This window comes from Erinaceus europaeus, chromosome 8 (genome assembly GCF_950295315.1).
Source record: "Erinaceus europaeus chromosome 8, mEriEur2.1, whole genome shotgun sequence".
NCBI lineage: Eukaryota > Metazoa > Chordata > Mammalia > Eulipotyphla > Erinaceidae > Erinaceus > Erinaceus europaeus.
In genome coordinates, this window is record NC_080169.1 from 27204420 (window position 1) to 27217794 (window position 13375).

The window sequence follows — 13375 nt, forward strand, 5'->3', positions numbered from 1 at the left end:
AAGGTATATGAAATAAATTGATAAGCAAAGCACTACAGAAACAGACAAAAGGCTAGATATAATTTTAAAAGTTGAGTGTTTCTATTAGATTTAAACTTTATAAAAACAGCAATGAGAAAATATCACAGAGAACTATGGATAAATGTATCATTTTTTAAGAGTAGGTCAGAGGGTAGATAGCATAATGGTTAAACAAACAGATTTTCATGCCTGAGGCTCCAAAGTCCCTGGTTCAACCCCCTGCACCACCATAAGCCAGAGTTGAATTGTACGCTGGCAAAAATAATAAAATAAAATACAATTTTGGAGTCAAGCAGTGGAACATTGGGTTAAACAAACATAGTACAAAGTGCAAGGACGCCATGCAAGGATCCTGCTTGGAGCCTCTGGCTCCCTCCCTGCAGAGTGGTCACTTCACAAGGGTGAAGCAGGTCTGCAGGTGTCTATCTTCCTCTTCCTCTATCTCCTCTCCCTTCTCAATTTCTCTCTGTCCTATTGAGAAAAAAAAAAAAAGACCTAAGAGTATAATAAATGCTTGAAGGGAATTTATTTAGTAGATTTCAAGTGACAAGTATCAACCTGAATTTAACTAATCAAATAAAAATAACACTGAAAACTGATCCAAGAAACAGATCAATCATATTCTATCTGAATAAATGATTCAAGTTTTCTTTTAAAACAAAATTATAAGAAAGCTAATGTAAACTGATAAAATATATTTCACTTGTCCTAAGTCGTTAACAGAACAAAAAGTGAAATTACAGGCTTTGTAATTTGGAATTGATGGAAAATACAATCCAGTCTTCTTGTATGTTCAGTCTGAGAATCCCATTTACCACAAAAACTTAGAAAAATAAACTGCAAAAAAGAAAGTGCTCTTTCAGAACTCCTGAGTATTTCATTTAGACAGACTTACAAACAAAATTTTTAACAGAAGTGGGGACATAAACCAGAGCTAAGCAGTGCTCTGGTGTTCTCTTTCATAAAAATAAAATATCTTTAAAAATGGGGTGAGGACACGGACAGAATTTTCATTAAAGAAGAGATCTCAAGGACCAACAGACGTATGAGGAAGTGCTCAAGGTTACTTATTACCAGAAAAATGCAGATAAAGACAACAATGAGATGCCAATTTATACCTGTGAGAAAACTATGTTAGAAAGGACAGAAACAACAAACATCGGTGAGATCTGGGAAAATGCAGCACTTCTATAACTACAGCTGCTGGGAATATGAATGGGCCCAACAGTGTGGAGATTTCTCAGAACACTAGAAATGGATCTATCCTATGACCCAGTAGTCTCTCCTTGAGATTTATAAAAAGTTAGCAAAATCACTTATCCAAAGAAATCTATGTATGCCTCTAACATTAGAGTTTGTAAGAACCCAAACTTGGAAGCAATCTAGATGCACAACAGATGTGTGGCTAACGAAGTTGTGTTATATATATATAATGGAATACTACTCAGCTGTTAAAAATGATGAAGTCACTCCTTGACTTCATCTTGGGTGGAACTTGAAGGAATAAAGTTAAGTGAGATAAGCCAAAGAAAGAAGAACAAATACCAGAGGATCTCACTTATAGATAGAACTTAGGAAACAAGGATAGGCAGGAAAAACACAATGTGAAAACTTGGCCTGTGTTTTTACACTCAAGCAAAGAACTCTTCAATTGTTGTGTTTTGAGTAGAAGGGGGACATGAGAGGGTGCTGAAGTCCTATTGCAAGATGGTGAAAAAGGACTTAGGCTGGGGGTGAGATAAAAAACTGTACCCATTTATCAATCATACAGTAAACCACTAATACCATCCCCCATAATGAAATGATAAAGGGGGTGAAGGGGAGAAAGTTGGAGCCTCATGCATTAAAGTCTTACACCCTATCTATTAAGCCACCTCCTTAGCTGTAATATAAAATTACAGTGGGGGGGGGGGTCAGGTGGTAGCATAGCGGGTTAAGTGCACATGGTGCAAAGCTCAAGGACTGGCCCAGTTCAAGTCCTTGGCTTCGCACCTGCAGGGGGGCCGTTTCAGGAGCGGTGAAGCAGATCTGCAGTTGTCTGTCTTTCTCTCCCCCTCTGTCTCCTCTCCTCTCTCCATTTCTCTCTGTCCTATCCAACAACAACAACAACCACAACAAAGATAAAACAACAAGGGCAACGAAAGTGGGAAAAATGGCATCCAGGAGCAGTGGATTCATGGTGCAGGCACCAAGCCTCAACAATAACTCTGGAGGCAAAAATAAACAAACCAACAAATAAATAAATAAAATTACAGTGAACAACAAGTGAAACAAAACTGAAGCAAAAAATGGTTATAAAATGTATTTATAAATGCATTAGGGATATTACTTATGTGGACAAACTTATCAGAGCCATGCAAGAAAAAAAAAATTTTTTAAATACTAAGTATAGAAAATCAAGATTAAACGAAAAACAGGAAAATGGTCTAATGTTAAAGACAAAAATCACTATCTTGCTGTTGCTAAAAAAACAAAGACCAATATCTTTTTCACAGGCCCCATTATAATACTATTGTGCAGTTATGATTTCCTTAAGAACATTAAGTGTGTAAGGCCAAAACTAAGAGTCATTTCATTCTACATTTAAGTTAGCGTAGAAAAGGCAAAAGTGGTCTAATTTTTGTGTATTGCAAGATCTTATTATGTGACAAGTGCACTGTAAAACTAAGCCTAAGGCATATCATCTAAGTTATAACAGCGATATCTGAAAAGACCTCTGTAAAAACAACTAAAAAAAAAGATTTAGTAATCTTATCAGCAAAGCAATATACCTTAGCAAGTGATTTTACAATAGGGTTCTCCATAATTCCTTTGAGAAAAATCAGGTCTATTTCTTCTGCTCCTGTAGATGAGGGCAGCTCTGTAAGGTTATCCAGCACTTGCTGCATTGCTGCTGAGACAATAACAACAACAAATAATTAAATGCCAAGCTGTTACAGAATAAAACTGCAAAACAACGCTAATCATAAAAAACATAAAATTAATGAAGATTTCAGGCTAATAACAATTTTGAAAAATTATATTAAAATACTAGATTGCTAAGTAGTATGCTTCAAATTGACTTCACATAAAATATTAAGACAGCTTTTCAATTTGGGCATCACTACACACAAACACATACACACACACACACACACACACACACACACACACACACACACGTTACACTTAATTTTTTTCTCAAATTTAAAAACAATAAGAAATGCAAAAGGTTAACAAAACAAAAAGTAAAGACTGATAAAGCTTCACTGGTGAGTTCTAGCCAACACTGAAATTAAAGCCAGGACTTTACAAAGTATTCGGAAACAAAAAGTATGTGGGGAGAACACTTGCCAACTATTCTGAGATTCTCATAAGGAATCCTGAAAAACATATCACAGGAAAATTACTTCCAATATTCACTGTAAGTACAAATACAAAATTCTAAACAAAATACTTGTATACTTAAGAGTCCAGGGGCCTGCGGAGACAGCATAATGGTTATGCTTTAAAACACCACTAGAACGGTTAAAGAAGGTTCAAATAAAAGGTATCCTATGTTCATGGGTTGACTTAATAGTGTTATAACATTCTTCAAACTGATGTTTTACACTACACAATCCCTATCAAAATTTCAGTTGCCCTTATGGGTCAATTTTAAAATAAACAAGCAAACAAACTGATTTATTCTAAAACCAATTATGAAATGCAAGGGACCTGGAATAGCAAGCCAACCTTCAAAAGAAACAGAGGCAGACTCACCTTAGGAACATACTTAAAATAGACTCCTAGCCTCTTTCCACCCTAAAGTCCCTATTGTCATCTGCACTATTTCTACTTGTTGGTTTCTGCTTATTTATTTTACTTGTTATTTATTTATTTATTATTTATTTTTCCCTTTTGTTTCCCTTGTCTTTTTTTTTTGTTGTTGTTGTTGTAGTTATTACTGTTGTTATTGATGTCGTCATTGTTGGATAGGACAGAGAAAAATGGAGAGAGGAGGGGAAGACAGAGAGGGGGAGAGAAAGACACCTGCAGACCTGCTTCAATGCCTATGAAGCGACTCCCCTGCAGGTGGGAAGCCAGGGGCTCGAACCGGGATCCTTTTGCCGGTCCTTGCGCTTTGCACCACGTGCGCATAACCCACTGCGCTACTGCCTAACTCCCACTTTAAAAAAAATTTTTAACTTTAGAGCTTTATTGAATAATGGTTTACAGTATAGACTCTTTTTTTTTTTTGGTCATCACACTCATCACCAAAGGTCTGTGTCCCCATCCCCAACCCCACAGATAGCTACTATAGCTCTTTCAGTCTTAGATACAGGTTGATATTTTAAAAAAGTATTTTATTGATTTATTATTAGATAGAGATAGCCAGAAATTGAGAGAGGGAGAGGAGATAGAGAGACAGAGACACCTGCGCCTTGCTTCACCTCTTGTGAAGCCTACCCCCTGAAGGTGGGGGAACACAGGTCCTTGCACATGTAATGTGTGTGCTTAACCAGGTGCGCCACTGCCTAGCCCTGGGTTGACTCTTTTTTCACATTCATACGTTCAATTCTCTATATTCTGGTTATGAGTGAAAACATTCTTTAGTTTGGTTCCTGTTTGTTAAATATAGCGTCCTGCATATATGTAGTCCTGCATATATATATATATATTTTCTTCCTTTCTCCAGGGTTATCACAGTAGACGAATCTACTGATTCTGGCAAACATGCCCCCCCCCCCATTTTATTGGATAGGACTGTGAGAAACTGAGAAAGGAAGGAGAGACAGAGAAGGAAAGAGAAAGAGAAACACCTGCACTTGTGAAATGTCTCCCACTGCAGGTGGGGAGCCAGAGGCTCAAACCCAGATCCCTGCACTTCATACTATGTGTGATTAATCAGGTGTGCCACCACCTAGCTCCCCTGCTTTATATCTTACTACCTTTCAGCTACCTTTTCACCTCCCTGGATAGGTGGCCTCTCCAATGTGTCCTGGAACCTTACCTCTCCAGAATCCTACCCCATTAGGGCAAAAGAGAAACAGGTTTGGGTACTGTTCAACCTGCTAACATTCATGTCCAATGGGAAAGCAATTACAGAAGCCCCAACTCCTACTTTTGGCAGCCCCCCCCCCAAATTTTGTTTCCATACTCTTAGAGAGGTGAATGACAGAGGAAGAGGACCAGAGAGCTCTGAACTCCAGTTCCACAAGGACCTGAAACATCTGTCACCAGGAATCTTGTTTGTATACCATCACTGAAAGGGAGGTAAGATATCTAGAAAACACCAGATGAAACAAGGCACTGTTTCTCTTATCTGAGAGAGATGAGGAAAATAGTAAAGACACTCAGAAGTAGTAATAAGTGTAGAGGTGACTTAGAAAGGAAGCGAAGGCAGGACTGTAGGAAAAAAAGGGCAAAAAAAGTATAGAGATAGATATAGAAAGACAGTTATAGAGTTAGCCCCTATCTGTAACCTTGGGAGAACTACTGTAGTTTCCAATGGAGGGAGTGGGAGCAGTGTGGAATTATAGCCCTATTGTCATAGTTGTATAAATCAATATTAAATCATTAATAAGAATTTTTTAATTCTAAAAAAAAATCAAGTGGCAGACTCACACTTGCATTTAAAAAAACTACTAAAAAGCTAGTCTTTCTTAAATTGGTACTGGTAAAGGATATACATACATAGGGGCCAGGAGGTGATGCACCTGGTTAAGCATACACATTACAATGTGCAAGGACCCATGTTCAAGCCCCTGGCTCCTACCTACAGAGGGAAAGCTTCACAAGCAGTAAAGCAGGGCTACTAGTGTCTCTGTCTCTTTCCTTCTCTACCTCTTGTTCCCCTCTCAATTTCTCTGTCTCTGTCCAGTAATAAACAAATAAAATACATTTTGAAAAAGGATATATATATATATATATATATATATACACACAAAAAAAAATCCCTGCAATGGCTTTTCATATTAATTTTAAAACCATAAACATCACTGAAAGTCAGACTGTATCACTAACTGGCTCTCAGTAAACTGCAGTTCTCTGTTCCAGGGTGTCTGCCTTCCACCCAACTTACTATACTTTCCTGAAGTAGGTAATTTACATTTACTAAATTTCTTTTAATCACATCTCTATCTCTGGATAATATGCTAAAATTGTTACCTTATGATCTACCTATTTTAGACATTACTTATTTTCTATTAAAGTGGTTTTTTTTAAAGTGGTTTCAGGGAATGAGCCAAGGGCCCTATACATATGTCATACTTTAGAGCAGTCTCCCTGGCTGAACTCACTTTCTCTCTCCCTCTTGTTCTCTCTGTTTCTTAGTGGGGAAGGAGTAAGGCAGGAAGGGAGAGGACAAAAGCAGAAACAGCGATCGAGGAAGAGGGCAAGACACTAAAGTACTGTCGTCCCGCATGGAGCTCCTTTCGTGCTGTCTATGGTGCTTCTATGTGGTGTTGGGGGTCAAACCCAGGTTCTCGTGTATGAAGGTCTGAGTTCTCTCTGCAGAAGAGAACTCACCCCAGAATAATTATAAAACTTTGATATTCCCTGCCTCCCAAAACATAATTCACAATTTAAAAAATAAAATTAAATAGTTCTTTTCAGAGAGAATTCCTACCAGTTGTTTTCTAAATGTCTTAACAAACTTCTCATTTCTATCAGTAATTTTCACAAATATTCATCTTCTTAATACCCTATCAGACCTATTCCCCTACATTCTACCGAAACTGACTTCTGAGTATTTTTTCTTTCTTGTGCTTGAATCAGGATACATTCACCTCTAATTCTCCTAATCAGAACAAGAAAGTGAGAATTCTGGAAGCAGAGAGACAGACAGAATAATATATACCTAAAAGAAGGAAAAAGAAAATTTGTATAAGACTAAGATGAAAGTAACACCAGGAAGTAACAAATATAAAAAATGTCTTTTTTTTTTTTTTTTTTTTTTACTAGTGGGGCAGGAACCAGTGGAATCAACAATCAATTGGTATTTTACCCTGTGGTGATAAATGAAGTTAGCTCTATTCATGATTATTTTCTCCTTTGACAATCTACATTTTTAAAATTTTTATAATGAATAACTATATATATATATATATATATATATATATATATATATATATATATACACACACAAAAGAAGAGGGACCAATATAATGAAACTAACAATTGTCAAGTCGTGGTCAATTTTATTTCAATCCCCATCTATTATTCTATCTTAAGCTGAAACAATAAAACCAAACCTTATTTCAAAATATGTCTGAAAGATCACAGCTATTATTATTACTTTAGATTAAAACAGAAAATCAGAGAAAGCAAGGGAAAGAAACCAACTGTACAACTGTAGCATTAAAACTTTCTTCAATGCAGTGGAGGGACCTGTGTCAAACACCTGTCAAAGTAGTATACTATCCAAGTAAGCTATTTTGCTGGCCCATGAAACTGCCCCCTACCCCGCATCCTACTTGCTGAGTACTACTTAGCTCTAGCTTATGCTGGGGAATGAACCTGGAACCGTTGTTGCCTCAGGCATGAAATTATTTTTTCATAACTATGCTTTTATGCTATCTTCACTGCAAAGCTTTCAAAATAACAATCAAAACGTTATCAAATCTAACAAAGTAACAGTTAATCTTTTGATTTAGTCAAATATGTATCATTGTATCAATTTCCAGTCGAACAGATGATTTAAAAAAAACTTAAGCCACTTTTTACTTGTGATTAATAATGGATCATTAGATTGGAAGATTATAGAGAGTAATTCTACATTGCAGCCACTAACAAAATTCTGTGCCCCCAAGATTTTTTTAAGTGTAACATATATTGGTTCTTGAGGTGCTTACATTTTTGCTTGTGTTTAATTAAGTGAGGGGGGGGAAAGGGAGTGGTGATTGTAACATAAAACCTGGGTTATACTGAAGATCTTACCCACCCCCCCCCCCCAGCACTGCTCATGGTGGTGCTAGAGACTGAACTTGGGACCACAGAGTCTCAGGAATTAATACTTTTTAATGACCATTACACTAGCTCCTCAGCCCAGTTTTAACTAATTCCTTTTTAAAAGTCTTTTTAAAATATTTATTTATTGTTGGACAGAGTCAGAGAGAAGTTGAGAGGGGAGGGGGAATAGAGAAGGAGAGAGAGAGAGAGAGAGAGACAGAGAACCTGCAGCCCTGCTTCACCACTTGTAAAGCTTTTCCCCTCACTACAGATTGGAGCTGGGGGCTTGAACCTGGGTCCTTGAACACTTTTATGTGTGCATTTAACCAGATACGCCACTGCCTGGCCCCAATGTAATTAATTCTTAATCTTGGTAATTTTCATTAAAAACAACTCTGCCAACATTCCATGTCCCCCACTCCCCCCCCCAAAAAAAAGAATCCTGAATATTAGAAAGCTGGCAAACATTCCCAAACTCATTTACACATTTAATTAAATTCTAATTAAAATACAATAGACTTTACAACAGCATTACCATGTTTTTTCAGGTCTGATTTGTTCTTTGTTCATACAGATATGGCAAGGGAGCCCCAGAGAGCCCAGGTTGTCAGGCCAGGCAGCAGGACAAACCAAGCAGTTCCCTGTGGACTGGGGAGACCCTGATTTCTGACATCAATAGGTTTCCAGGGCAAATGTTATGCTGCTATGGTGAATGGGAAACCTAGAATTGGTACTTTACAGTGAAACCACAAAGAGGATGTATGGAATGTCACTTTGAATACAAGACCTCCCGTTCCGCAAGGACTTCAAAGAGATTGGCATTTCAGGGTGCAGGATATCAAGCATGTGCCCCAACTCCTGGAAGACATGCAAGACTAGACTGCCATAGCTGAAAATCAGAGTTGCAACCACCACCTGTACAAGACAGAAGCTCTGGATGCTACTGAGACTGATGTTCACACAGAAGACCAGCAGCCCTATACCTTAAATACTAAGAATTCCCACTTTTACCATCCAGGTCTTTGAAATACCAGTTCTCCTTTTAAGGATATGTACCAGGCCCTCACTGACACCCTGCTGGATGACTACAAGAGCTAGGTCTGTGGAAGAATGAGTGCCAGTGCCATTAGGAGACCTGACTAAACTGGCCACAACTGTCAAAGCATCTCCACAATACCAGTCAGCTACTAAAGACTTAACCCTGACGTCTCTAATAGCCATTAGGAGCCATACCTCTTTTCCAACAGGATGATTAAGCAATGCCAAGTACTTTTTCAAACGGAAGAATTTTAAGGTCAACACTGTAATGGAACTGAAGGAATCTTTTTTCTTTTTTTTTTTTTTAAGTTATTTATTTATTTATTTATTTTTATTTTTTAGAGAGATGCAGAGAGAGAAAGACAGAGATATAAAACAGAGCACTGCTCAGCTCTGGCTTATGGTGGTGCAGGAGATTGAACCTGAGACTTCGGAGCCTCAGGCATGAGAATCTCTTTGCAGGATTCTCACTATTGATGGAACGAGACACACAGCAGTGAACTTGTCCAGCAGGCACAGGTCAAATGGCTCATCAGGTTGAGTGTTGACAGACTCATTCCCTGTACTTGCTTTCTTTTTCTTTTGTTGTAGCACAGGATAGAACTCAGGACCTCGGGAATCAGGCGGTAGCACACGTGGTGCAAAACGCAAGGACCAGCTTAAGAATCTGGTTCAAGCTCCCAGCTCCTCACCTGCAGGGGAGCCATTTCACAGGCAGTGAAGCAGGTCTGCAGGTGTCTCTCTTTCTCTCCCCCTCTCCATCTTCCCCTCCTCTCTCCATTTCTCTCTGTCCTATCCAACAACAGCTATGACAACAATAACAACTGCAACAACAATGAAAAACAAAAGGGAAAAATAAACAAATATAAAAAATTTAAAAAAGAAAGAACTTAGGACTTCATGTGTATGATACTGCTAAATGTATCCCCAGCTCTATTTTCTATTCTTTGAGAGAGAGAGAGAGAAAGAAAGGAGGGGGGAGGGAGGGGAGAGAGAGAGAGAGAGAGAGAGAGAGAGAGAGAGAGGCTATAACACCAGGCTACCATCCATGAATTTCCCTTGTCACCACCTGCAGTTTTATACTCAGCTGAAGTGCTTGGTTTAGGTTGTATCTCAGAGTGGATCGGTAGGAAAATCATGCAGAAGGACCCTGGTTTAAGCCCCCGGTGTTCCTCCCACCCCTGGATGGGGAAGTTTCATGAACAGTGAAACAGTGTTACAGATAGATCAATTGATCTAGCTATCTATCAATCATCTATCTAATCTATCTTCCTATCTCCTCCTTTCCTCAATAATTCTATATTAACAAAAAAGAAACACATTAAAAATATATATATATATATATATATATATATATATATATATATATATATTTTAGGAAGACATGAAGGTCTTTAGCTATCTTCCCAGCCCATCCTAAATTGCTTTTTAAATGCAAGAAAACTTTAAATATATGAGCTAGTCCAACAGTGCCTATTCAGAATTTTTACTAGGATACTATGGGATAGTGTGAAGGGATGGTTCCTTGATAAGTCAATGCTTGGTCCAACTTCATAAGTTTGTAAGTTAATAATACAAAGTACTAAATTACATAAGTAAAAATATATAGGTATGTTTGTAACATCTTAAAAGCATATGAAGATAAAACAGGGAAATTATAACAAAGAATAAAATATAATAATAATAAATGTAATACAATAATACAATAAAAATTAGCTCTATCCAGTATTAAGATATGAGGTTAAGAGAAAACTCCCTAGGCAGAGTGCACATCTTACCATATCTGTAGTCCTGGGGGACTGACCCCTGGCACCAAATGGGAGGTACTACTGACAGAAAGAATGAAGAACTCCAGATGGCAAAGTGGTGTTCTGGTGTCTCTTTTTCCTATCTGTCTCTTCCTTTAAGTATACAGAATAAAAATTGGGCAGGGGAACCACCCGGAATGACTGTACACGCACAAGATCCTTGGATGATTCCCTAGTGCTGTATAAAAAAATAATAATGTAAACTAAGCCTATAAATATTAACTTAAGACAACTCATGTGAAAACTGAACATATGTGATGGAAGCTCCGCAGTGGATATTCTGCAAACTTGGGCAGGAGCCAGAGAAGAAGGGGTGTGTCTTAATCTACTCAGAGACTGCAGGAAGACAGAAAAGTACCCCCAAATTTTCTACGAGTTTCACTCCTTTCCTCCTCCACCTCCTAGCCAATCATTAGGAGATTGGCTCTTTAATCAGAAGCTAAATTCAACAGCATATAAATGGAATTTTTATTTGAGCTAGAGAAAAATGAATATATATTACCCAGACTCTTCAATTACAAATATTAACACATCAATATAAACCACGCATATAAAAACTAGCAGCATTAGTAAGACTCATAAAACTTTAACCTCCAAAGAAACAGAAAGATTACCAGGGGGAAAAAATGAGAAAACAGTAAAGGAGAGAATGAAAACAAAGGTTAACCTGTAGTCAGCAGAAAGATCAAACGAAAAAATCCTACTGGAAAGGAACTATGAGAACAAACATTTGAAGAAACCACTATGAATAATGAAAGATAAAAATTTACAAGACGATGGAAATGCTAGAAGTACTAAAGAAGGAATTTTTAAGAAATAGAAATCAGGCAATCAAACAAAGCACAACAAAGGAGAAACAGAGCATCGGGAGTGGGTACAATGCACACCTTCTATGTTGATCCCTGCAGCCACAGGAGCTCCAAGGATACCACCACAGACAAAAAAAAAAAAAAAAAAAAAAAAAACCATAAATGGGAGAATTTTGGTTCATCCCCCTCTTCTCCTGTCTTTAAAAATAATGATGGTGATGGAAACTGGGAGGTGGAAGACCTAGGTGGGGGGTTGGAATGCTATGTGGAAAATTGAGAAATGTTACACATGTACTAACTACTATATTTTACTGTTGACTGTAAACCATTAACTCCATCAATGGGGGGAGGGGAAGAAACTGGGAAAAGGAGGCAGTTTAATAGTATAATATGGCAAACCTCAATACAACACAGGGTTGACAGACTGAACAACAGAATAAAAAAAACAACAAGTTTGATCAATGAACTGATTCAAAAAAAATTCAAAAACAGACAAAACACTTCGTTGAGCTTGTTAAGAAAAGAGAAGATACAAATAACACTAAGGATAAAATGAGAAAATAATTATAGGCATAAGGAATATTAGAATGACTACAATGAACATTTTCATTTTAGAATCAATTCAAATGGATGATATTTTAGGGTAATGTCAATCAGAATTTTTGAAGAAAGAGGTTAAGAAGCTGAAAAGATCTGCATAGATTCACCCTTTCAAAAGGGCATCAGGATCAGACAAATTTAAGAATTCTACCAAACTCTTAAGAATGATGTCTTGTATTTTAAAGACAAAACATGTAAGATTTAAAACCTCCCAAATTTTATATGAATCTTAAAACTCAATTAGAACTGATATACTGTACTTAAGAACATATATGTAGGTATCAATAATGAGCAAACTGAACCTAACAAAATCACAAAAGAATAATAGCCAAGTACAATGTATCTTCATAATTTAAAGATGGTTCAACATTAAGAAACACAATGTAATTTCATGTAATAACATAAAGAATCCCCAAATCATTTCAAAGCTTCAAATATATCAAATAAAATTCCTAATCCAGTCACAGTAGATAATCTTAGCTTAGTAGGGATAAAAAAAAAAAAAAAAGCAGATCATTTTATAATAGAATCTTTATGAAGTATCATCCTTAATGTAGAATTATCAGAAATGTTTTCGTTAATGTTAGGAACCAGAATGCCTATTAAGAGCATTACTTTTAAAACTTTTATTACAAGTTTTATTCAGTGTATTAGGGCCTGAAATTTAAAGTTAATTGTGAAAAATGTGTTAAATGACTAGATATAAGGACAATATAGAGAAAAGTTTTACTAAAGAAACAGAAACAACAAATTAAGATTATCACTGGGAGGGGGCAGGGGAGATGGAATGATGGCTATGCAAAAGGCAATCATGCCTGAGGCTCCAAGATTCCAGGTTCAATCCCTCATACCACCATAAACTCCAGATGAGCTGAGCTGAGCTGAGCTGGGGGAGGGGGGGGGAGGGAGAAGAAGCAGAACAGCAGCAACAAAAACACTGGGAGGAAGGACAATTCCACACACAACAGCCACAGTGTTCAAATAGGATACAAGGGAAATTATGAAATTAAAAGAATTTAAAACGAACAAAACAATTTGTTCTTGGATAGTAAGATTCAATAATGCAAAAAATTTTTTTTTCTTCAAGTTATTTTTTATTGGGGAATAAATGTTTCAGTCAACAATAAAAATATAGAAACGAATAAAATAGTCTGTACATGTACAACATTTCTTAATTTTCCATGTAAC

The 13375-nt window shown here is 37.0% G+C and overlaps 1 protein-coding gene across 7 annotated transcripts in view; it reads right to left on the reverse strand.

Moving 5' to 3' along the window:
• Positions 1 to 13375, reverse strand: part of PALS2 (protein associated with LIN7 2, MAGUK p55 family member) — a 103828-nt gene that overhangs the window by 42955 nt on the left and 47498 nt on the right. For 3 of the 7 annotated variants that reach the window (XM_060196077.1, XM_060196078.1, XM_060196074.1), the window contains exon 2: positions 2793 to 2914. In XM_060196077.1, the coding sequence (XP_060052060.1) occupies positions 2793 to 2909 (117 nt within the window). In that variant the 5' untranslated portion in view covers positions 2910 to 2914. Of the gene's footprint in view, positions 1 to 2792; positions 2915 to 13375 lie in introns of those variants that run through there. The other 4 variants (XM_060196076.1, XM_060196079.1, XM_060196075.1 and 1 more) reach the window with 2 other exon arrangements.